The 26,749-nt window shown below is 46.0% G+C and overlaps 1 protein-coding gene across 3 annotated transcripts in view; it reads right to left on the bottom strand.

Annotated features, from left to right (window-relative positions):
* Positions 1 to 6,113: 6,113 nt before the first annotated feature.
* LOC122554729 (SERPINE1 mRNA-binding protein 1-like) overlaps positions 6,114 to 26,749 on the bottom strand; it is a 45,425-nt gene continuing 24,789 nt past the window's right edge. For 2 of the 3 annotated variants that reach the window (XM_087990666.1, XM_087990667.1), the window contains exons 6-9: positions 25,689 to 25,869; positions 24,289 to 24,333; positions 17,205 to 17,402; positions 6,114 to 6,458 (exon numbers count right to left, since the gene is read on the bottom strand). In XM_087990666.1, coding sequence (XP_087846792.1) covers positions 6,402 to 6,458; positions 17,205 to 17,402; positions 24,289 to 24,333; positions 25,689 to 25,869 — 481 coding nt within the window. In that variant the 3' untranslated portion in view covers positions 6,114 to 6,401. The remainder of the gene's footprint in view (positions 6,459 to 17,204; positions 17,403 to 24,288; positions 24,334 to 25,688; positions 25,870 to 26,749) is intronic. The other variant, XM_087990668.1, reaches the window with a different exon arrangement.

The following is a 26,749-nucleotide window of genomic DNA, read 5'->3' as shown; positions in this document are numbered from 1 at the left end:
CCTCCCCCTCCTCCTCTCCTCCATCTCCATCTCCCTCCCCCCTCCCCCTCCTCCTCTCCCCATCTCCATCTCCCTCCCCCCTCCCCCTCCTCCTCATCCCCATCTCCATCTCCCCCTCCCCCCTCTCCCCCATCCTCCTCTCCCCATCTCCATCTCCCTCCCCCCTCCCCCTCCTCCTCTCCCCATCTCCATCTCCCTCCCCCCTCCCCCTCCTCCTCTCCCCATCTCCATCTCCCTCCCCCCTCCCCCCTCCTCCCTCTCCCCATCTCCATCTCCCTCCCCCCTCCCCTCCTCCTCTCCCCATCTCCATCTCCCTCCCCCCCTCCCCTCCTCCTCCTCCCCATCTCCATCTCCCTCCCCCCTCCCCTCCTCCTCTCCCCATCTCCATCTCCCTCCCCCCTCCCCCTCCTCCTCTCCCCATCTCCATCTCCTCCCCCCTCATCTCCCCCCTCCTCCTCTCCCCATCTCCATCTCCCTCCCCCCCTCCTCCCCCATCTCCATCTCCCTCCCCCCTCCCCCTCCTCCTCTCCCCATCTCCATCTCCCTCCCCCTCCTCCCCTCTCCCCATCTCCATCTCCCTCCCCCCTCCCCCTCTCCTCTCCCCATCTCCATCTCCTCCCCTCCTCCCCCTCCTCCTCTCCCCATCTCCATCTCCCTCCCTCCCCCTCCTCCTCTCCCCATCTCCATCTCCATCTCCATCTCCCCTCCCCCTCCTCCTCTCCCCATCTCCATCTCCATCTCCCTCCCCCTCCTCCTCTCCCCATCTCCATCTCCATCTCCATCCCCTCCCCCTCCTCCTCTCCCCATCTCCATCTCCATCTCCCTCCCCCTCCTCCTCTCCTCTCCCATCTCCATCTCTCCTCCCCCTCCTCCTCTCCCCATCTCCATCTCCATCTCCCTCCCCTCCTCCTCTCCCCTCCATCTCCATCTCCCTCCTCCCTCTCCCCCTCCTCCCATCTCCATCCCTCCCTCCCCCTCCTCCTCTCCCCATCTCCATCTCCATCTCCCTCCCCCCTCCTCCTCTCCCCATCTCCATCTCCATCTCCCTCCCCCTCCTCCTCTCCCCATCTCCATCTCCCTCCCCCCTCCCCACCCCTCAACCCCATCATTCCCCCTCCCTCCTCCCTCCCCTCTCCATCCCCTCCCCCTCCTCCACCCATCTCCATCCAACCCACACCCTCTCCCCATCTCCATCCTCCCTCCACCTCTCCCATCCTCCATCTCCCCTCCCCCTCCCCCTCCTCCTCCCCATCTCCATCTCCCTCCCCCTCCCCCTCCTCTCCCATCCCCATCTCCATCCCCTCCCCCCCTCCTCCTCTCCCCATCTCCATCTCCCTCCCTCCCTCCTCCTCCCCATCCCATCTCCCTCCCCTCCCCCTCCTCCTCTCCCCATCCATCCCTCCCTCACCACTCCATCTCTCCCCACCCATCTCCATCCTCCTCCCCATCTCCATCTCCATCTCCCTCCCCCTCCTCCTCTCCCTCTCCATCTCCATCCCTCCCCTCCCCATCTCCATCTCCATCTCCTCCCCTCCCCCCTCCCCATCTCCATCTCCCCCCCTCCTCCTCTCCCCATCTCCATCTCCATCTCCCTCCCCCCTCCTCCTCTCCCATCTCCATCTCCCTCCCCCCCTCCTCTCCCCATCTCCATCTCCCTCCCCCCTCCCCCTCCTCCTCTCCCATCTCCATCTCCAACCCCACAACACCCACCTCTCCATCTCCTCCCCTCCTCCTCTCCCCATCTCCATCTCCCTCCCCCTCCCCCTCCTCCTCTCCCCATCTCCATCTCCCTCCCCCTCCCCCTCCTCCTCTCCCCATCTCCATCTCCCTCCCCTCCTCCCCATCTCCATCGCCATCTCCCTCCCCCTCCCCCCTCCCCCTCTCCCCATCTCCCTCCCACCTCCTCTCCCCTCTCCCTCTCCCTCTCCACTCCATCCCCTCCCCTCCTCCACTCCCATCTCCCCTCCTCCCTCCCCCTCTCCTCTCCTCCTCTCCATCTCCTCCTCCTCCTCCTCCCCATCTCCATCTCCATCTCCCTCCCCCTCCTCCTCTCCCCATCTCCATCTCCCTCCCCTCCTCCCCTCCTCCATCTCCATCTCCCTCCCCCTCCTCCTCTCCCCATCTCCATCTCCATCTCCACTCCCACTCCCTCCCCTCCTCCTCTCCATCTCCACTCTCCATCCCCTCCCCTCTCCCATCTCCATCTCCATCTCCCTCCCCATCCTCCCATCTCCCATCTCCACTCCCCCCCTCTCCCTCTCCCATCTCCCATCTCCCTCCCCCTCCTCCTCTCCCCATCTCCATCCTCCATCTCCCTCCCCCTCCTCCATCTCCATCTCCACTCCCTCCCCCTCCTCCCATCTCCATCTCCATCTCCCTCCCCCTCCTCCTCCCCATCTCCATCTCCATCTCCCTCCCCTCTCCCTCCCCACTCCATCTCCCCCTCTCCCTCCCCATCTCCATCTCATCTCCCTCTCCCCTCCTCCCTCCCCATCTCCATCTCCCTCCTCCCCTCCTCCTCCTCCTCTCCCCATCTCCATCCCCTCCCTCCACCTCCACTCCACTCCCTCCTCCCCCATCCTCCTCTCCCCCTCCTCCTCTCCCATCTCCATCTCCACCTCCCCCTCCTCCCTCCCCATCTCCACTCTATCCCTCCCCCCCTCCTCCTCCCCATCTCCACTCTCATCACCCTCCCCCATCTCCCATCTCCACCATCTCCCTCCCTCCTCCACTCCCCACTCACCCCTCCACCACCCATCCCCATCTCCTCCCCCTCCTCCTCTCCCCCTCTCCACTCCATCTCCCTCCCCCTCCTCCTCTCACCCATCTCCATCTCCCCCTCCTCCCTCCCCATCTCCCAACTCCATCTCCATCCCCTCCTCCCTCTCCACCCATCTCCATCTCCCAACCCTCCTCCTCTCCCCCATCTCCATCTCCCCCCCTCCTCTCTCCCCATCTCCATCTCCACTCCCTCCCCAACCACACCACACCACACCACCCACCCATCCCCTCCCCCTCTCCCTCTCCCATCTCCCTCTCCCACCTCTCCCATCTCCATCCCCCCCCTCTCCATCCCTCCCCTCTCCATCCCCCCCCTCCCCCTCTCCATCCCCCTCCCCACTCCCCACCACCACCCCAATCTCCCACTCCCCCCCTCTCCCCTCTCCATCCCCTCCCCCTCCTCCCCCTCTCCCTCCCTTCCATCTCCCTCCCCCCTCCTCTCACCCTCTCCCCTCCCCTCTCCACTCCCCCCCCCTCTCCCCTCTCCCCCCCACTCTCCATCTCCCACCCCCTCTCCATCTCCCCCCTCTCCATCTCCCCCTCTCCCATCTCCCCCACTCCATCACCCACTCTCCCATCTCCACACACCCTCTCCTCTCCACCTCTCCTCTCCCCTCTCCACTCTCCCATCTCCACTCTCTCTCCTCTCCCCCCTCTCCACCTCTCCCATCTCCCACTCCTCTCTCCATCTCCCCCTCTCCACTCTCTCTCCATCTCCCATCTCCCCTCTCCAACTCCCTCTCCCATCTCCCATCTCCCACTCCACTCTCCATCTCCCTCTCATCTCCTCTCCACTCTCTCTCCCTCTCCCATCTCCCCTCTCCACACCCTCCACTCCATCTCCATCTCCAACTCTCCACCTCTCCCATTCCCATCTCCCTCTCCATCTCCCATCTCCCTCTCCACTCTCTCTCCATCTCCCATCTCCCCTCTCCACTCTCTCTCCATCTCCCATCTCCCCTCTCCACTCTCTCCATCTCCCATCTCCCCTCTCCACTCTCTCTCCATCTCCCATCTCCCCTCTCCACTCTCTCTCCATCTCCCCTCTCCACTCTCTCTCCATCTCCCATCTCCCCTCTCCACTCTCCCACTCCACTCCCTCTCCACCTCCCATCTCCCCTCTCCACACTCCTCCCACTCCCATCACCCTTCCACTCCACTCCCACTCCATCTCCACTCTCTCTCCATCTCCCATCTCCCCTCTCCACTCTCTCTCCATCTCCCATCTCCCCTCTCCACTCACTCTCCCTCTCCACTCTCTCTCCATCTCCACTCCCTCTCCACTCTCCATCTCCTCTCCCACTCTCTCTCCATCTCCACTCCCACTCCCTCTCCCTCTCTCTCCACTCTCTCTCCATCTCCCATCTCCCCTCTCCACTCTCTCTCCATCTCCCATCTCCCCTCTCCACTCTCTCTCCATCTCCCATCTCCCCTCTCCACTCTCTCTCCATCTCCCATCTCCCCTCTCCACTCTCTCTCCATCTCCCATCTCCCCTCTCCACTCTCTCTCCATCTCCCATCTCCCCTCTCCACTCTCTCTCCATCTCCCATCTCCCCTCTCCACTCTCTCTCCATCTCCCATCTCCCCTCTCCACTCTCTCTCCATCTCCCATCTCCCCTCTCCACTCTCTCTCCATCTCCCATCTCCCCTCTCCACTCTCTCTCCATCTCCCATCTCCCCTCTCCACTCTCTCTCCATCTCCCATCTCCCCTCTCCACTCTCTCTCCATCTCCCATCTCCCCTCTCCACTCTCTCTCCATCTCCCATCTCCCCTCTCCACTCTCTCTCCATCTCCCATCTCCCCTCTCCACTCTCTCTCCATCTCCCATCTCCCCTCTCCACTCTCTCTCCATCTCCCATCTCCCCTCTCCACTCTCTCTCCATCTCCCATCTCCCCTCTCCACTCTCTCTCCATCTCCCATCTCCCCTCTCCACTCTCTCTCCATCTCCCATCTCCCCTCTCCACTCTCTCTCCATCTCCCATCTCCCCTCTCCACTCTCTCTCCATCTCCCATCTCCCCTCTCCACTCTCTCTCCATCTCCCATCTCCCCTCTCCACTCTCTCTCCATCTCCCATCTCCCCTCTCCACTCTCTCTCCATCTCCCATCTCCCCTCTCCACTCTCTCTCCATCTCCCATCTCCCCTCTCCACTCTCTCTCCATCTCCCATCTCCCCTCTCCACTCTCTCTCCATCTCCCATCTCCCCTCTCCACTCTCTCTCCATCTCCCATCTCCCCTCTCCACTCTCTCTCCATCTCCCATCTCCCCTCTCCACTCTCTCTCCATCTCCCATCTCCCCTCTCCACTCTCTCTCCATCTCCCATCTCCCCTCTCCACTCTCTCTCCATCTCCCATCTCCCCTCTCCACTCTCTCTCCATCTCCCATCTCCCCTCTCCACTCTCTCTCCATCTCCCATCTCCCCTCTCCACTCTCTCTCCATCTCCCATCTCCCCTCTCCACTCTCTCTCCATCTCCCCTCTCCACTCTCTCTCCATCTCCCCTCTCCACTCTCTCTCCATCTCCCCTCTCCACTCTCTCTCCATCTCCCCTCTCCACTCTCTCTCCATCTCCCCTCTCCACTCTCTCTCCATCTCCCCTCTCCACTCTCTCTCCATCTCCCCTCTCCACTCTCTCTCCATCTCCCCCCATCTCCCCTCTCCACTCTCTCTCCATCTCCCCCCATCTCCCCTCTCCACTCTCTCTCCATCTCCCCTCTCCCCTCTCCACTCTCTCTCCATCTCCCATCTCCCCTCTCCACTCTCTCTCCATCTCCCATCTCCCCTCTCCACTCTCTCTCCATCTCCCATCTCCCCTCTCCACTCTCTCTCCATCTCCCATCTCCCCTCTCCACTCTCTCTCCATCTCCCCTCTCCACTCTCTCTCCATCTCCCCTCTCCACTCTCTCTCCATCTCCCCTCTCCACTCTCTCTCCCTTCTCCCCTCTCCACTCTCTCTCTCTTCTCCCCTCTCCACTCTCTCTCTTCTCCCCTCTCCACTCTCTCTCCCTTCTCCCTCCTCTCCCTCCCTTCTCCCTCCTCTCCCCTCTCCCTCCATCTCCCCTCTCCACTCTCTCTCCCTTCTCCCTCCTCTCCCCTCTCCCTCCATCTCCCCTCTCCACTCTCTCTCCCTTCTCCCTCCTCTCCCCTCTCCCTCCTCCCCTCTCCACTGTCCTCCCTCCTCGTAGTTTTGTTGTGTCAAATCAAACCATATCCTGAGAAGATTTTATGGGAAGAAGATAAGTAGTTCAGCTCCACAACATGATGGTTTATGTCAATGCAGAAACCAACATCCTTCAACCACTATTACACAAAAACTGGCAATCCATGAAGAATGAGTAATTTCTGAAAATTTATTATGAAAACAGCTTTTTTTCCTCTGCTACCATTTACTTTTTTTGTGGATATAAAACCAGCTACTGCCATTTGTTGCTTCTGTGTAGCAAGAGAAGTCCATTTCAACAATTCCAGTGGACAGTTCGTAGGTATGAATGACATGGATGACAGTTTTTTTTTCCTTTTTTTTCTGTTAATGTTAGTTGAGACAGGTTCCTTAAGCATGCAAGCCTCTTTGAGGGGCCCCCCTCCCCGAGGACTTCAGGCCAGGCTGACAACATCCACTTAGGCCAGGGCTGGAAAAGCTTCTGGATCATCAACATTTGGAACAGAGATGCTTGACTGCAAAATGAAAAGAACCTTTGGTTAGAAATCTCAATGACCAATTAAAAACAAAACAATATAAATCCTCTCAGACATCCAGTTTTCCAGTCTTTTATTTAGCAAGTCTAGTGCAAATCAAAACAGATCATTTCACTGCAATCATGCTAAGAACTTGAAGGAAGTAACAATAATTTATATAAACTTGATATTTACTGCCTGTAATAATTAAAACTAGTTATGAAATGAACTAAAATTTCCTTACACACTAATATTCAGAGTATACTGCATTGATGAAAATCTGAAATCAACTTCACAAGTTTAGCATCCTGTACCTGAATGCCTGCAAGTCCTGCTTGAAAGTCAAATCAGATACTGATTTACATAATCAAAGAAACAGATTACACTAAACATTCACCCTGCAGAAAAGCAAGATGCAGACTTCAAAATCTGTTCAACCCAAGAAAATGATTGATCAAAGTTGCAATTTTGGTCCTCCTGATTTACTTTGAAAGGCAAGAGAACAATAGAGGAATGAAGGAGCAGCGATCTGAAAGCCAGTGCTTCCAAATAAACCATTAGACTATAACGTGATGTTGTGAGAGTTTCCAATTTGTACACTCCAGTTCAACACCGACATCTCCAAAACAGAAGATTAGCAGTTTAGGTTTGTCAATTAACATAAAAGTCATGATGTGTTCATTGGCACATTGTTACCTGGGAAAGTTTGCGGTGTGCAAATTGGTATCAAGTTTCCAACATTACAAGTGACGATGCTCCAAAAAGGAACACAAAGCAGTCAATCATACAGCACAGAAACAGATCCTTCGGTCCAAACAGTCCACGCTGACTATAATCCCATTCGCTTGCACTTGGCCCATATTCCTCAAAACATTGCTTATTCATGTACTTATCTAAATGCCTTTTAAACTTCTAACTGTACCCAAATCTAACGCAAAGTTTATTCCAAATATGAACCAGTGTACAAGAAAATTGCCCCTTGTCTTCAGATGTCTTTTCTCACCTTAAAACTATGCCGCAGAGTCTTGAAAAGGGAAAAAGATACCTGCCATTCACCTTACCGACAGGCCTCATGATTTTATAAACTGATAGAAAGTTGAGGAATGACCTTTATATGCACTGGAAGTGTTGCCTTTGTTTTACCAAAATGCAATACCACACATTTATCCAAATTAAAATCCATCTGAACTTTAGCCCATTGTTCCAAATGATCTTGACTGTGTAATCTTAGGTGACCTTTTCACTGTCCATTATACCACCTATCTTTGTGTCATTCACAAACTTGCTTTCTATATTCTCATTTAAATAATTTATATAAAACGACAAAAGTGGACAGAGCTCCAATCCCTGTGGAACATTACTGATCACAGGCCTTCATTCCAAAAAACAACCTTCCGCTGTTTCCTGTTGTTACTGAATCCCATTGATTAACTTATTAGTCGACCATGCAGAACTTTGTCAAAGGCTAAAGTCCAGTACCACTCTGCTCTCATTATCAATTTTCTGATACATTATTCCTCTCGCACAAAACCATGCTGGTCATCCCTAAGCATCCCTGTCTCTCCAAATGCATATAAACCCAATCTTTCAACAAGTTACCCACACCTAAAGTCAGACTCAAAAGGTCTATAGATCGCAGTTTCTCGTTACATCTCCTCTTAATCAAAGCCACTCTCCAATCATCTGGTACCTTTTCAATGTTACAGATGATACAAATATTTCTGCAAGGGGCCCTGCAATTTTTCTCCCAAACTTCCCACAATGTTTTGGGTTACACTACATCAGGCCCCAGAGATTTATTCACCTTTATAATAAGGCCTCCAACACTTCCTTTTCCGTATTGTGAACTGTTTTCACTATCTTGTGAGTTCTCTAGCTTCCATTTTTCTCCACTGAAAAACCGGAATGCAATATTCATTTAATCTCTCTCCCATATCCTGACGTTTGGCGCAAAGTCAACATCATTGATCTTTAAGGGCCCCATTCTCTCTCTCGCTCTCTCGTTGCACTCTTCCCCTTAATATACTTGTAGAATCTCTCTGGATTATCCTTAACCTTATATTCCAATGCTTTCTCATATACTCTTTGCCCTCCTGATCTCCCTCAAGAATGCCCCTACATTATTTATACTTTCAAGAGATTCGTCTGAATCAATTTATTTATGTCTAATATAAGATCCTTTTTTTATTCTCAATATCTTCACTCCCCGTTATTCTTTTACTCAACAAGAATGTAATAACTCTTCATCCTCATTATAAAACTTTTGAAAGCCTCCCACTTATTAGATGTCCCATTACCTGCAAACAGTCTACTCCAATCAATTTTTGAAAATTTTTGTCTCAATATTAAAATTTGCCTTGGTCAAATTAAAAACATTAGTTGTTATGTAAGGCTAACCCTTTTCCATTACTATTAAAAGAAACAGCATTATGATCACTAACCCTACAGTGTTCCCCTACTGTCACTTCAGTCACTTGCCCTGTCTTATTACCCAAGAGAATGTCATATTTTGCCCCTTCTCCAATAGGAACATTTACTTTTGATAAAGAAAATTTTCTTGAACACTTAAATTCTTCATCATTCATATTGTTAACTTAATTCTTTGAAGAGCTAACAAGTAGGTTAGACCAGGAAAACCCAGTGGATGTTATCCACCTAGACTTCCAAAAGGCCTTTGATAAGGTGCCCCCCAGGAGGCTACTGAGTAAGGTGAGGGCCCATGGTGTTCAAGGTGAGCTACTGGCATGGATTGAGGATCAGCTGTCTCACAGGAGGCAGAGTTGGGATAAAAGATTCTTTTTTGGAATGGCAGCTAGTGACAAATGGCGTCCCGCAGGGGTCAGTGTTGGGGCCGTAGCTATTCACTTTATATATTAATGATCTGGATGAAGGGACTGGGGGCATTCTGGCAAAGTTTGCCAATGATACTAAGTTAGGCGGACAGGCAGGTAGTTCTGAGGAGGTAGGGGAGGCTGCAGAAAGATTGAGACAGTTCAGGAGAGTGGTCCAAGAAATTGCTGATGAAATTCAACGTGAGCAAATGCAAGGTCTTGCACTTTGGGGAAAAAAATACAGGAACAGACTATTTTCTAAACGGTGAGAAAATTCATAAAGCCAAAGTACAAAGGGATCTGGGAGTGCCAGTCCAGGATCCTCTAAAGGTTGACTTGGTAGGTTGAGTCCGTGGTTAAGAAAGCAAATGCAATGCAGCCATTTATCTTAACACGGTTGGAATAAAAACAGCGGTGTGCTACTGAGACTTTATAAAGATCTGGTTAGGCCCCATTTAGAATACGGTGTCCAATTTTGGGCCTCATTCCTCAGGAAGGACATATTGGCATTGAAGCGTGTCCAGCAGAGGTTCACAAGGACGATATCTGAAATGGTAGGCCTAACATTCCATGAACGACTAAGGATCCCGGGATTGTATATATTAGACTTTAGAAGATTGTGGGGAGATCTAATAAAAACTTAGAAGATAATTCATGGCTTAGAAAGGGTGGACACTGGGAATTTGTTTCCGTCAGGTGAGGATGCTAGGACGCGTGGGGACAGCCTTAGAATTAGAGGGGGTCAATTTAAAAACTGAAATGAGGAGACATTTCTTCAGCCAGAGAGTGATGGGCCTGTGGAGTTCATTGCCTTGGAGCACAGTGGAGGCTGGGACATTAAATGTTTCAAGGCAGGGATTGATAAATTCTTCATTTCACAAAGAATTAAGGGATACGGGGAGAGTGTGGGTAAGTGGCATTGAATTGCCCATCAGCCATGATCCGAATGGTGGAGTGGACTCGATGGGCCGAACGGCCTTACTCCCACTCCTGTGTCTTATGGTCTTATCCATAACACTAAGGTAGTCTGAGTTAATGTCTAGATAATTAAAATCAGCAAATATTATTATTCTTACATATACGAAATAACTTCTGTTATCTGAATATCAATTAGCCCAATTTTGGATTATCCATACAAGACCTCATGATTTCATAAAAACATTGCCCTCCTGTCTCGTTTGGATAATCAAGGTTGTTCTGTATCAGAAAATTGATGAGGGCACAGCAGTGGACGTGATCTACATGGACTTCAGTAAGGTATTCGAAAATGTTCCATATGATAGTCTGGTTAGCAAGGTTAGATCTCACGAAATACAGGGAGGACTAGCCAGTTGGATACAGAACTAGCTTGAAGGTAGAAGACAGAGGGTGGTGGTGGAGGGTTGCTTTTCAGACTGGAGGCATGTGACCAGTGGAGTGCCACAAGGATCAATGCTGGGTCCACTACTTTTTGCCATGTACAGAAATGATTTTAATGTGAACATAGGAGGTATAGTTAGTAAGTTTGCAGATCACACCAAAATTGGAGGTGAAGGGGACAGCAAAGAAGGTTACTTCAGATTAAAACGAGATTTTGATCAGATAGGCAAATGGGCTGAGGGGTGGCAGATAGAGTTTAAGTTAGATAAATTTGAGGTGCTGCATTTTGGAAAGGCAATTCAGAACAGCGCTTATACTCTTAATGGAAAGGGGCTGGGGAGTGCTGATAAACAAAGACCTTGGAGTGCAGGTTCATAGTTCCTTGAAAATGGAGTCTCAGGTAGATAGTGAAGACAGCATTTGGTATGCTTTCCTTTAATGGTCAGAGTATTGAGTACAGGAGTTGGGAGGTCATGTTGCGGCTGTACAGGACATTTGTTAGACCACTTTTGGAATATTGCATGCAATTCTGGTCTCCTTCCTATCGGAAGGATGTTGTGAAACTTGAAAGGGTTCAGAAAAGATTTACAAAGATGTTGCCAGGGTTGGAGGGTTTGAGCTATAGGGAGATGCTGAATAAGCAGGGACTGTTTTCCCTGGAGCGTCGGAGGCTGAGGGGTGATCTTAGAGGCTTATAAGATCAAAAGAGGCATGGATAGGGTAAACAGACAACGTATTTTCCTTGGGGTGGGGGAGTTGAGAAGTTTAAGGTGAGAGGGAAAGATATAAAAGGGACTTAACAGGCAACTTTACATGCAGAGGATGTGCATGGAATGAACTGCCACAGGAAGTGGTGAAGGCTGGTACAATTGCAACATTTAAAAGGCATCTGGATAGGTATGTGAATAGAAAGGGTTTAGAGGGATATGGACCAAGGGCTAGCATTTGGGACTAGATTAGGATATCTGGTCAGCATGGATGAATTGGACTGATGGGTCTCTTTCCATGCTGTACACTCTATGACACTCTCTCTACATATTTGTTCCTCAATTTCCCTTTGATTATTAAGGGGTCTATAGTACAATTTCATCAAGGTGATCATTCAGTTTTCATTTCTAATTTCAACCCATATTTTCTCACTGGACGATTTTTCAGAAATATGTTCCCTAGTTGTTCAGTAGTTGTGAAAAGGATCATACAAGTTTTTTTTCTAAATTAAAGCTATTAAGTCAATCATACAGTGCACTGACCTCCACTTTTTGTTTGAAAGACGACAATTTTGGCTTTACTGATTCTGCTTTAGCGTATGTTGGAGGCTACTTGAACACAACCACACATGCCCAGAACTTAACAGGTTAATTCTGTGGAAAGACTCTTCCGTCAAATACTGTGTACGTCAATGCTTGGACCAGAAACATTTTTTTTCAAAAATTTGCATGTTAAAAATTACATTTAACAACACAAACCCTAAGAACTTTGGATGCTCGAAATCTCAAAAAAAAATCTAGAGAAACTCAGCATGTCTAGCAGCATCTGTGAAGAGAAAGCAGAGTTAATGTTTCATGCCCAATTGCCCTTCTTCAGAACTGACTGTGGCTAGGAGAATGTTAGCACATATGGCAAGGAGGGCATTTAATGACAGGGAGCAATGCAACCCAGAGAGACAGAGTAGCAGTTGGGCATACAAAGGGATGGGCAATGGTCAGCCTGGTAGAATCAATAGCTAACGGTGACCAATAGTAGCTGATAAGGGGTTGCTTGTGGTAGCAGCCCAAGTGATGATAAGACGATGCGTGGGGTTGGGGAAATGACAGGCAGTAAAATTATCAATATTGAATCCAGAAGGTTGCAAGATCCACAAGCAGAAAAATGACAGTGTTGGCTACAGAACAAGATGCGTTAAAGTGGGAGCTAGCCAGAAGCTCCGGGTCATTTTTGTTAAAAGATCAGAGGTGTTCTGTAAAGCAATCACTCGGTCTGCATTTCATCTTCCCAATGTTAAGGAGACCACATAGTGAGCAGAGATGGAAATGTGTTGCTGGAAAAGCGCAGCAGGTCAGGCAGCATCTAGGGAACAGGAGAATCGACGTTTCGGGCATTAGCCCTTCTTCAGGAATGAAGAAGGGCTAATGCTCACATAGTGAGCACTATGCTCACATAGTGAGCAGTAAATACAGACTAGACTCAGTGAAATACAGGTCAAGTGCAATTGCGCCTTGGATAGTGGAGGGAGGATGTAAATGAGCAGGTATTCCACCTTCTGAGATTGCACAGGGAGATGCTGGGAAGTCTTTGGGAGTAGACTTAAGGAAAATCCAAAGGGTTTTTACAAATATATTAAGGACAAAAGGATAACTAGGGAGAGAAGGCGGCCCCTCAAAGATCAGCAAGGCGGCCTTTGTGTGGAGCCACAGAAAATGGGGGAAATACCAAATGAATATTTTGCATCAGTATTTACTGTGGAAAAGGATACGGAAGATATAGACTGTAGGGAAATAGATGGTGACATCTTGCAAAATGTCCAGATTATAGAGGTGGAAGTGCTGGATGTCTTGAAATGGTTAAAAGGTGGATAAATCCCCAGGACCTGATCAGGTGTACCTGAGAACTCTGTGGGTGGCTAGAGAAGTGATTGCTGGGCCTCGTGCTGAGATATTTGTATCATCGATAGTCACAGGTGAGGTGCCGGAAGACTGAAGGTTGGCAAATGTGGTGCCACTGTTTAAGAAGGGCGGTAAAGACAAGCCAGGGAACTATAGACTGGTGAGCCTGACCACAGTGGTGGGCAAGTTGTTGGAGGGAATCCTGAGGGACAGAGTTTACATGTATTTGGAAAGGCAAGGACTGATTCGGGATAGTCAACATGACTGTGCATGGAAAATCATGTCTCACAAACTGAGTTTTTTTGAAAAAGTAACAAAGAAGATTGATGAGGACAGAGCAGTAGATGTGATCTATATGGACTTCAGTAAGGCGTTCAACAAGGTTCCTCATGGGAGACTGATTAGCAAGGTTAGATCTCATGGAATACAGGGAGAACTCGCCATTTGGATACAGAACTGGCTCAAAGGTAGAAGACAGAGGGTGGTGGTGGTGGGTTGTTATCCAGGCTGGAGGCCTGTGACCAGTGGAGTGCCACCAGGATCCCCCTTTGGATGGGTAGATGAGCAGGAAGGGTTTGGAGGGATATGGGCCGGGTACTGAGGTGGGACTAGATTGGGTCCTCTACTTTGACATTTACATCAATGATTTGGAGAAAGTGAGGACTGCAGATCAGAGCTGAAAAATGTGTTGCTGGAAAAGTGCAGGTCAGGCAGCATCGACGTTTTGGGCATAAGCCCTTCAGGGCTTCCTGAAAAAGGGCTTATGCCCGAAACGTCGATTCTCCTGCTCCTTGGATGCTGCCTGACCTGCTGCGCTTTTCCAGCAACACATTTTTCATAAATGATTTGGATGTGAGCATAAGGGGTACGTACAGTTAGTAAATTTGCAGATGACACCAAAATTGGAGGTGTAATGGACAGCGAAGAGGGTTAACTCAGATTACAACAGGATCTGGACCAGATGGGCCAATGGGCTGAGAAGTGGCAGATGGAGTTTAATTCAGATAAATGCGATGTGTTGCATTTTGGGAAAACAAATCTTAGCAGGGTATGTTGCTGAACAAAGAGACCTTGGAGTGCAGGCTCATAGCTCCTTGAAAGTGGAGTAGCAGATAATAGGATAGTGAAGGTGGCGTTTGGTATGCTTTCCTTTATTGGTCAGAGTATTGAGTACAGGAGTTGGGAGGTCATGTTGCAGCTGTACAGGACATTGGTTAGGCCACTGTTGGAATGTTGCGGGCAATTCTGGTCTCCTTCCTATCGGAAAGATGCTGTGGAACTTGAAAGGGCTCAGAAAAGATTTACAAGGATGTTGCCAGGGTTAGCGGATTTGAGCTATAGGGACAGGTTGAACAGGCTGGGGCTGTTTTCCCTGGAGCTTCAGAGGCTGTGGGATGACCTTATAGAGGTTTATAAAATCATGAGGGGCATGGATAGGATAAGGAGACACAGTCTTTTCCCTGGGGTGGGCGAGTCCAGAACTAGAGGGCATAGGTTTAGGGTGAGATGGGAAGATATAAAAGAGACCTAAGGGGCAACGTTTTCACGCAGAGAGTGGTACATGTATGGAATAAGCTGCCAGAGAATGTGGTGGAGGCTGGTACAATTGCAACAAGAAAGAGGCATTTGGATGGGTATATGAATAGGAAGGGTTTGGAGGGATATGGGCCGGGTGCTGGTAGGTGGGACTAGATTGGGTTGGGATAACTGGTCGGCATGGATGGGTTAGACCGAAGTGTCTGTTTCCATGCTGTACATCTCTATGACTCTAAGACCAAGGTATAGGGAGGGATGATCTCTTCAGAATCTGACAAGGGAGGGGAGTGGATTACACCCAGAAAGGGCATGAATGCCTGCTAATGATCCTTTGGGTGAGGATCAGGAGGACTCGATCAGTGTTATGAGAGTAGAGAAGGGATGAGCACAGAAGATGGTGCAGACACTGCTGAGGGCCCTGTCAACCATAGTAATGGGGAATCTTTGGTGGAGATTTCAGAGGCCCCCTTATAAAATCTAGCATCACTGAAACAGATTTGACAGAAACAGAATGCAATGGAAATGGGATGCAAATCATTTAACGAATAATTGTTAAATTTAATTTTGAGCAAGATCTGTAGATCGATCATCTGTGAACAATGTGGTCAAACTCATTATTTGCTGTCGAGAAGGGATTATGCCCAAAACATAAATTCCCCGGATCCTCTGATGCTGCCTGACCTGCTGTGCTTTTCCAGCACCACACTCAACTCTAATCTCTAGGATCTGCAGCTCTCAACTTTCTCCTCATTATTTGTTGTCACAGTATAGTCATAGAGCCAGAGTCATACAGCACAGAAGCAAACACTTCAGTCTAACCAATCCATGGCAAACATAGTTCCAAACTAGACTAGTCCCATCTGCCTGCTCCTGGCCCATATCCCTCTAAACTTTTTCTATTCATCTACCTCTCAATGTCTTTTAAACATTGTAATAGTATCCACATCCACCATTTCCTCAGGAATTTCATTCCACATGCAGGCCACCCTCCGAATTAAACAAAAGTGCTTATGTCTTTTATAAAAATGCTTCTCCTCTCACCTTAAAATCTGTCCCCCTAGTCTCGAAATTCCCCCATCCTAGGGAAAAGACAACTATCTATACCCTTCATTAATTCTAAAAACTTTAACCTTCCCAGTAACAATTGCAATACAAGGTTTAATGAACATGTTCCTTGTTAATGCGTGCAGAACATATTTAAAATTGTTACTGATCGAAAAACTGAATTTTTGAAATAGACATTTATACTTGACTTGATTTTCAAAAGTCCTGAAGGTGCAGCATACTCAATTTAGGAGAATACTGCCTAAATACTACACAATAATTGCACTCTTGCCAAAAAGAACAAGCTCAATCAACCAAAAGGATACAGAGCAAAAAAGGGTATTAAAGGTAAAGACTGCTCATGGACAAAGTTTTTCTGAACAACCACATTCTCTTACCTCAACTCAGTATACGTACTCAAATAATTTCCACTTGCAGAACCTTTCACAATCACAAGGAAACTCACAATTTCAAAATTTCACTGGCTACAAACTGCTGTGAAACATACAGAAAAAGGCACAATACAGAGATATCAAAGTGCCCCAAAGGCACTTGTAATTTTTGAAATACAATTGCTGTTGTAGTGAAGGTTCGCAGTCAGTTTTCAAACAGTAAAGTGCTAATTGCAACAAGATGACAGTCAGTCATGGGCCAGGATCTTGGGAGAAATCACATGCTTTTCTTAAAATAACAGAATGGCAACTTTTGCATCCAAAAACATTAAGACGACATGACTGCAGTGTCAGAGTCAGATTTTCTGTTTCAGACTTCTTTAAATGCTTATGCATTGTACATGAAATTAAACTCGCACCCTCCTGACAAATCTTCAGTGGCAGTCAAGACTACTAGTATTCCAGGTTCTACCCAATTAGTTTGAATAAATCTGAAATTATCTGGTGGCTAGTGACTTATTCCCCCCTCTCCCCAAGAGCTGACTTACACTCAAGTCATATTTCAGATACCTGGAACTTGATGGCATTAATCCAACAAACCAATATTCACCATATGAACCGAGGCAAGTGTGTACGTATAGGGATGATTTAAACAAAGAAGTCACTGAAGTAACCACTGCCTTCCCAGTATTAGCAGACTCCCATCTGCGTACATTGTAACAAGTGTCACTGACATTAATCAGCAGGAAAAAAGTTGCAGAAGAATATTTTTTCCTTCCCCAGTCTAACACATTAAATGGTATCACAACTAGCTGCTTTGTTATCTGAAATGAAAACAACAAAAGTACCAGAAACAAGCAGAGTTTCTTCAAATCTCTACAATTAAGTAGAAAATCAGACCAAGTCATTAGCCATGAGCAGCATTTGTATTCTTGTAAATCGCCACAGTTTAACAATATGGCTTTGGAGAGTAATATTCACATGTAATATTCGACAAGTCGATACCTTGTCAGTCCTCATTCCACGGACGCTCCTGCCACCACCACGTCCACGGCCACCTCGGCCCCCTCTGCCGCCACGGCCAGGGCGACCCAAATCACCAAAATTGATTTCCAGCTGGGAGGTTATATCATTTGCTGGTTTGCGGAAGTGATGTTCCAAACCAGATTCATCAGAGACCTAATAGAAAAGATATTCCGTCTGCATTTTAAACCTTAATGCATTAATTTCACAAATCACCAAACAAACACAAATATTGACATTTGCTCACTTAAACAACACACGTACTCAATATTCTCAGGAAATTCTCCAATGCATTTGGTTGCATGGAGTACCAAAAGTGTAAGTCTGCAGTTTCTCTAAAAATCTTAGATTCACTTTCACATTTAAAATCCTTCGAAAGTCTTGTGGGCCGACAGAAACAAGAATTTTAGTTAACACTGTTTTACCCATATATTTTTACTAAGCAGGTTTGATGCGATTTTAGAATTTGTTAAAGCTGAATGCAAACTAGGAAACAAGGTACCACACAAAAAAGTCTCAATCCTTCATAATTAAATTTACATAAAATTTTATTGCAAGTAAACAGCCAAGCGTACACTGTAAACTGCTTCAAGGGACAGCTTTTAATGAGCTTAAACTACATTTAAAAAATACCATCCCTGACCAAATTAGCAAATGCAATGTACTTTGTTGATTTCTAAAAATATTTCAAGCAAGGCATCACTCAGTGAACAGTGATAAAAAGCAACTTTACTCAAAAGCCCCATGAAAATTATAAAAATATAAAATGCAAGTTTTGATAAGCAGAAAGCCAAATTGCAGAATTGTGGCGCATATCCTTAATGAACCAGTACACCATAATTAACAATATTATTCCCAGCACAAAAAAGGCAAAAAAGCAAAATTACAAAGCAGCACGGAAGCCAACAACCTGGTCTGTGGCAAATTATTTTAACAGTCATCAAATTTAGAATTTGAATCAAATGAATGAGTATTAACCTCGTTTAAATGTATCACCATGCTGACGTCATACGACTATAAGGACTTGTCTAGCACAGGAAGAAATCTTTTAACAATTAAATTGCATTTACTTAAATGTAAGAGGCCTAACACGGAAGGTAGATGAACTCAGGGCATGGTTAGGAACATGGGACTGGGATATCATAGCAATTACAGAAACTTGGCTCAGGTATATACAGGACTGGCAGCTTAATGTTCCAGGATACAAATGCTACGGGAAGGATAGAAAGGGAGGCAAGAGAAGAGGGGGAGTGACGTTGTTAATAAGGGATAGTGTTACAGCTGTACTGAGGGAGGATATTCCCGGAAATACATCCAGGAAAGTTATTTGGGTGGAATGGAGAAATAAGAGGGATGATCAACTTTTTGGGATTGTATTTTAGACCGCCTAACAGTCAGTGGGAAATTGAGAAACAAATTTGAAAGGAGTTATCCGCAAGAAATATAGGGTGGTTATGGTAGGGGATTTTAATGTTCCAAACGTAGACTGGAACAGACAGTGTTAAGGGTTTAGATGGAGAGGAATTTGTTAAGCGTGTACAAGAAAACTTTCTGATTCAGTAAGTGGATATACCTAAAGGAGGTGCAAAACTTGGGACTACTCTTGGGAAATAAAGTAGGGCAGGTAACTGAGGTGCCAGCGAACATAATTCTATTAGTTTTAAAATAGTTATGGAAAGTGATAGACCGGATCTAAAAGTGGAAGTTTAAACTGGAGGGAGGCTAATTTTGATGGTACTAGGCAAGAGCTTTCAAAAGTTGATTGGGGGCAAGTGTTTGTAGGTAAAAAGATGGCTGAAAAATGGAAAGCCTTCAGAAATGAGATAATGAGAGTCCACAGACTATACATTCTTGTTAGGGTGAAAGGAAAGGCTGGTAGGTGTGTGGAATGCTATAAGTTAAGAAAAAGAAGGAAGCATGTGTCAGAGAGGACACATAGACAGGAGAGATCAAGTGAATCCTTAGAAGAGTATAAAGGCAATAGGAGTATACTTAATGGAGAAATCAGGAGAGCAAGAAGACACGAGATAGCTTTGGCAAACAGGGTTAAGGAGAAGGGTTTTCACAAATACATTAAGGATAAAAGGGTAACTAGGGAGAGAATAGGACAGCTCAATGATCAGCAAGACAGCGTTTGTGTGGAGCCGCAGGAGATAGTGGGAGATATGGAATGAGTATTCCGCATCAGTGTCTTCTATGGAGAAGGACGTGGAAGATATAGAATATAGGGAAATAGATGGTGACATCTTGAAAAGTGTCCATATCACAGATGGTGGAAGTGCTGGATGTCTTGAAATGCAAAGAAGTGGATAAATCCCCAGGACCTGATCTGTGGGAATCTAGGGAAGTGATTGCTGGGCCTAAGAAATTTGAATTAACGATAGTCACATGGGAGGTGCTGGAAGACTGAAGGTTGACTAATGTGGTGCCACTATTTAAGAATGATGCTAAGGACAAACGAGGGAACGATAGACCGATGTACCTGCCATCGGTGGTGGGCAAGTTAGAACACAGAACGTTACAGCACAGTACAGGCCCTTTGGCCCTCGATGTTGCGCCAACCTGTGAAATTAATTTGACGCCCATCTAACCTATACCGTTCCATTGTTATCCATATGTCTGTCTAATGCCCATTTAAATGCCCTTAACGTCAGGAAGTCTACTACTGCTGCAGGCAGGCCATTCCACGCCCCTACTACTCAGAGTAAAGAAATTACCTCTGATATCTGTCCGATATCTATCGTCCCTCTCAATGTAAAGCTATGCCTCCTCGTGCCAGCCTTCACCATCCGAAGAAAAAGGCTCTCACTGTCCACCCTAGCTAACCCTGATTATCTTATACATCTCAATTAAGTTACCTCTCAACCTTCTTCTCTATAACAAAAACAACCTCAGTTCCCTCAGCCTTTCCTTGTAAGGCCTTCCTTCCATTCCAGGCAACATCCTTGTAAATCTCCTCTGAACCCTTCCCAAGGTTTCCACATCCTTCATACAATGCGGTGACCAGAACTGTACACAATACTCCAGGCGCGGCCGTACCAGTGTCTTGTACAGCTGAAACATGACCTTGTGACTCTGAAATTCAATCCCCCCCCCACCAATAAACGCCACATGCCTTCTTAACAACCCTATCAACCTGGGTGGCAACTTTCAGGGATTTATGCACCTGGACACAGATCTCTCTGTTCATATACACTGCCAAGAATTTTATCATTCGTCCAGTACTCTGCCTTCCTGTTATTTTTGCAAAGTGAACTACCTCACACCTTTCCACATTAAACTCCATTTGCCACTTCAGCCTAGCTCTGCATTTTATCTACGTCCCTCTGTAACCCACATCCTTCTGCACTATCCATAACTCTGCCTACCTCAGTGTCATCCACAAATTTACTAATCCATCGTTCTACGCCCACCTCCAAACCATTTATAAAAATGACAAATAGCAGTGGCCCTGAAACAGATCCTTGTGGCATACCACTGGTAACTGAGCTCCAGGATCGACATTTCCCATCAACCAGCACCCTATGTTCTTTCAGCTCGCCAATTTCTGATCCAAACCGCTAAATCATCTTCAATCCCGAAACTCTGTATTTTGTACAATAGCCTATCGCGTGGTACCTTATCAAACTCCTTGCTGAAGTCCATATACACATTACTTTACCTTCATCCACCGGTTTTGTCACCTTCTCGAAGAACTCAATAGAGTTAGTTCAGCACAACCTACCCTTCACAAAACAGTGTTGACTATCCCTAATCAAATTAATCCTTTCCAGATGATTAAAAATCCTCTCTTGTAATCTTTTTCAACACCTTACCCACAACCGAAGTAAGGCTCACCGGCCTATAATTACCAGGGTTGTCCTGACTCCCCTTCTTAAACAATTGTTGGAAGGAATTCAGAGAGACAGGGTCTCCATGTATTTGGAAAGGCAAGGACTGATTGAGGATTGTCAACATGGCTTTGTGCGTGGGAAATCATGACTCACAAACTTGATTGAGGTTTTTGAAGTAGCAAAGAGGATTGATGAAGGCAGAACAGTGAACGTGATCTACATGGACTTCAGTAAGGCTTTCAACAAGGTTCCCCATGGGAGCTGGTTAACAAGGTTAGATCTCATGAAATACAACGAGAACTAGCCATTTGGATACAGAACTGGCTCAAAAGGAACAAGACAGAGGGTGGTGGTGGAGGGTTGCTTTTCAGATTGGAGGCCTGTCACCACTGGAGTGCCACAAGGATCACTGCTGGGTCCACTACCTTTTACCATGTACAGAAATGATTTGGATGTGAACATAGGAGCTATAGTTCGCAAGTTTGCAGATGACAGCAAAATTGGAGGTGTAGTGGACAGCAAAGAAAGTTACCTCAGATTACAACAGGATCTGGACCAGATGGGCCAAAGAGCTGAGAATTGGCAGATGGAGTTTAATTTAGATAAATGTGAGGTGCTGCATTTTGGAAAAGCAAATCTTAACAAAAATTATACACTTAATGGTAAGGTCCTAGGGAGTATTGCTGGATAAAGAGACCTTGGAGTGCAGGTTCATAGTTCCTTGAAAGTAGAGTTGCAGGTAGATAGGATAGTGAAGGCAGCATTTGTTATGCTTTCCTTTATTGGTCAGAGTTTTGAATACAGGAGTTGAGAGGTCATGTTGCAGCTGTACAGGACATTGGTTACGCCACTTTTGGAATACTGCGTGCAATTCTAGTCTCCTTCCTATCGGAATAATGTTGTGAAACTCAAAAGGGTTCAGAAAAGGTTTAAGGATGTTGTCAGGGTTGGAGGATTTGAGCTAAAAGGGAGGGGCTGAATAGGCTGGGGCTGTTTTCCCTGGTGCATCAGAGGCTGAGGGGTGACCTTATCGAGGTTTATAAGATCATGAGGGGCATGGATATGAAAAATAGACAAAGTCTTTTCCCTGGGGTGTGAGGATCCAGACTAGATTCATAGGTTTAGGGTGAAACGGACAAGATATTAAAGGGATTTAAGAGACAACATTTTCATACAGAGGGTGGTGCGTGTATGGAATGAGCTGCCAGAGGAAGTGGTGGAGACTGGTACAATTGCAACATTTAAAAGGCATCTGGATGGGATATGAATAAGAAGGGTTAGAGGGATATGGGCCAAGTACTGGCAAATGGGAAGACATCAAGCTGGGATATCTGGTCGGCATGGACAAGTTGGCTGAAAGGTCAGTTTCCGTCCTGTACATCTCTAAGGAATAATTCCACACCATGTTGACAAACTACGGGCAAGAAATAGGGATATCTACAATCTTTAGAAGTTACAGACATGCTCATTTCACGATACTGCAGGTCTGTTATTGAGCAGGATGTGATCATCACCATTTCTGCCAAAGTTGTTATATTAATATTTTTGTTCTGGGGAGAGGGGGGGATTCCACATTTTTCATTTGGTTAATGAAAGTGATAGAAATGGACATCATAAATAAAAATAGTAGACAGAAAATGTAAGGCTCTACAGCAAAGGGTCAAAATGTACTAATCCTGGAATGTTATTAATTTCTTTGCAAATATTCAAGTGAAAGAATCAGGTTGTTCTAAAATAAGATATATTTCTCAGTCAGCTGTGCAGCACAGAAACAGACACTGCAGTCCAAACCATCCATGTTGATCAGATACCCTAAATTAATCTAATCTCGTCTTACTTGCGTGCTTTGGCCCACATCCCTCTAAACCCTTCCTATTCAAATACCCATCCAGATGCCTTTTAAACGTTATCATAGTACCAGCCTCTGCCACTTCCTCTGGTAGATCATTGCATACATGCACCAACCTCTGGGCGAAAAAGTTGGCCCTCAGATCCCTTTTATATCTTTCCCCTCTCATCCTAAACCTATGCCCTCTAGTTTTCCCTATCCTGGGGAAAAGACCTTGACTAATCACTTTTTTCATACCCCTCATGATTTTACAAACCTAAGGTCACCCCGACAGCCCCAGCCTACGGCTTACACCCTCCCCTCAAATGAAGGTGCTTCCCAGATTGGACTCAGAACTGAAAAAGGTCCGTACTCAGTTACTCAACAAGAAAATACAATTTAGGAAATCACTGCATTACTATTCTTGTGCTGAACTCAAAAGAGAAATTATATTAAGGGATAGGTGTTATGATCTGTACTGACATCAGCACAAAAAAATGGACCCCCAGATATCTAGAGCAGTCAGACCATCTAATGGTGAGCAAGTATGATACAGAATTACTCCGCAGGTTGTACTGGCAGGCTCTGAATAGAGATGCATGCAGATTAAAAGACAGCTGTTATGAAATATAAATCTTCAATCTGAAGCAAGCAACCCTCAAAACAAATACAAAGAGGTTACCACAGCATCAATACATCACATATCACTTACCTCTTCCAAAAGCATCAAGTTGGAATGGTATGGAATTGCAAACTACAGAAGTTAGCCTTCATTCATGAAAAAAGTGAATCTGTGAGCCTGTTACTTTTAGGTTTTATCCCCGATTACAATTTTAAGTTAATTGGAAGTCCTCTCCCAATAGTAGAATTAAGTGAGTCAGCAGAATTCAGCTTACTACATGGTAATTTTCACAAAGAGATGATCCATCCAACTATATTGCTGATAATTCAAAATTCTTTAAATTCTTTCAATAAGCATTTTTAGTGTGAAAGGATACCGACAAATCGAGGCAGCTTTGCCAAGTTTAATAACTGCTTTCAGGCACTAAGTCCACCCATAGCAAAAATGAAAACACCAGATGACACTGCACCGGTTATTTTATATACTGATCCAAAAGGTTTACAGCACCAGTAAGTTTTGCAATGTTCCCAGACATGCTTTCACCATATAATCACATCTTTGCAGAAATTAATTTCCCACAATACTGTGTTTTAGAATGCGCCATTTTCACTTAGCTGCAGTTGGGTTTTTTTAAATGCATTATATTTAAACAGTGTCTGATTTGTAACAATCCAGCCACCCATGAGACAAAATACATGACAATGCCCAGCAGAATTATACAAAAAACTGAAGCTACAAAAGTTATAGGAAATGCATTACCGTATATTCCAAATGATGGACATCTGCCTCGCTTTCAAAACGTTTCTAGCAAACAAAATTTTACAACAATTCTGAATATCAATATTGGGCACTGACATAAATTACAAATTACAGAAAAAAGTAGATCAAAGAAATGTGTAACGAGCCTATCTTTCTCATACAATTTAGGCATTGTTATAAAGCATCAAGTTCTATATAAAGTTAAAACGAATGTGACTGGGGGTAGTGTATTGAGATGGATAGAAAATTGGTTAGCAGATAGGAGATAAAGAGCAAGAACAAATGCCTTGCTTCCCTGACTGGCAGGCAGTGACTCAATGGGTACCACAACGATGGGGACAAAAATCCCAACTACTCACAATGTCTAGTAATGATTTAGATGAGAGAACTAAATGTAATATCTGAAAATGTGCAGACGACACAAAGCTGGAAGGAAGGGTGAGCTGTGAGGAGGATACAGAAACGTTGCAGTGTAACTTAGACTGTGTGTGCAAGCACATACGGATGTAGAAAAATGTGGATACACGTGAAGTTATCCATTTCGGTAGCAAATAAGAGGACAGATTACGATTTGAATGGCTATAAACGGAGACAGGGAAATGTTCAACAAGCCCTGCGAGCTCTCGTGCACCAATTGGTAAAAGCAAGCAAGTGCAGCAGGTAACGAAGAGGAGAAACTGCATGTCGGCCTTCACAGGAAGAGGATTCAAGTGCAGGAAGGAGAATGTCATGCTGCTACTTTACAGGGCATTGGTGAGGCCACATCTGAAATAGGGTTTGCAGTTTTGATCCTCTTATCTGAGGCAATATGTTCTTGCTGTACAGGGAGTGCAGCAAAGGTTTACCAAACTGATTCCTGGAGTCGCAGGACTGATGATGTGAGACTGATTTGGTCAGGATGGTATTTACTGGAGTTTAGAAGAATGAGGGGAGATCTCAGAAACTTCTGAGAGGTTCCTGATGTTGGGGAAAAAAGTTTAAGGATGAGGGGTAAACCTTTTAGGACTGAGGACGCAAAGAAGTGCCTTCATCCAGAGAGTGATGAGCCTGTGGAATTCACTACCACAGAAAGTGATTGAGGCCAAAACAATATGCTTTCGAGCAGATAGAGGATATTGTTTTTGTGGTTAAAAGGGATCAAGGGGAATGGAGAAGGATATGGTTAGGTATTGAGATCTATGATCAACTTTGATCATGGAGAGGCTGAATGGCCTTTTCATGCTCCCATGTGTTTTCATGATTAGCAATTTACTTTTAATTTAATTCTACAAACCGAGTTTATGATTTCTAAAAAACAGTTACAATGACATTATGCTAAGCAAATGTAACATTTTAAAATACTAAAACTATTTAATGTAAGAATATGGTTTCTGTAATTCACAGCTGTGCTCAATACCTACCTCTTCAGTTTTAGGTTTGCGCAAAACAAAACCCTTCTTCCACTGACTGCTGTCACAACCCTCATTAGGTTTGCGGATATTAAACTCAGCTTTTGCTCGTTCTTTATCTTGCATGGCTTTCCACTCATCCAGGGTCATTTCCTTTGGACCTTCTTCTTTAACCTCTTCTACTTCGTTTTCCCTGTTAGACAGGGATGTATTAGGTACAGGAAGTCCTTGGATAGAAAAGTATCAAAAAGCCTCCAGATGTTCAAATGCAACAAGATCTGGACAATATTCAGGCTTGGGCTGACAAATGGCAATTAACATTAATGCCACAAATGCAAGGCAATGACCATCACTAACAATCTAACCACCGCTCCTAGAGATTCACTGAATCCCCCACTATCAGTGCCCTTGGGGTAACCATTGACCATAACTCAACTGGACTTTCTATACAAACACAGGGCTTCAAGAGCAGGTCTAGAGATAATGCAGCCAAGTAACTCACCAAATTCTGTCCATTATCTACAAGGCAGAAGTCTAGAGTATAATGGAGCACTATCCCCCTTGTATGGATGGGTGCATCTCCAAAGACACTCTGTGCCACCCTTGACAAAGCAGTCCACTTGATTGGAATGTGCTATAGATGTGCCAATCTCATAACCACTATCATCTCGAAGGGCAAGGGCAGCAGATACATGGGAACACTACTACCTGAAAGTTCCCTCCAAGGTAGTCACCATCTTGACTACAAAATATACTGCCATTTTTTCACAGTCACTAGGCCAAAATCCTGGAATTCCCTCCCCACCAGCATTGCAGGGTCAACCAACATGCAGGTCAAGGCGGCATTTATTGCCTGTCATTGCCTTTGAGAAGGAGCTCACCACCACCCTCTCAAAGGCAATGACAAACAGGCAATAAATGCTGATAAGCCTGTTTCAACTACATCTCACGAATAAATAAGAGAAAAGCTTATTCATGAAAGTTAACTGGTCCGGGGTTACCTAGCTTATCCTTCTTTTTTGAGCAATCGCAATATAAATCAACACTGCAAAATTTTATTTGATAGGGTATTT

The sequence above is a fragment of the Chiloscyllium plagiosum genome, unplaced genomic scaffold (assembly GCF_037043375.1).
Source record: "Chiloscyllium plagiosum isolate Xiang-an unplaced genomic scaffold, Cpla_swu_hap1 HiC_scaffold_9, whole genome shotgun sequence".
NCBI classification, from domain to species: Eukaryota; Metazoa; Chordata; class Chondrichthyes; order Orectolobiformes; family Hemiscylliidae; genus Chiloscyllium; species Chiloscyllium plagiosum.
The sequence above is the reverse complement of the archived record's forward strand: the minus strand, read 5'-3'. Positions and strand labels throughout refer to the sequence as shown.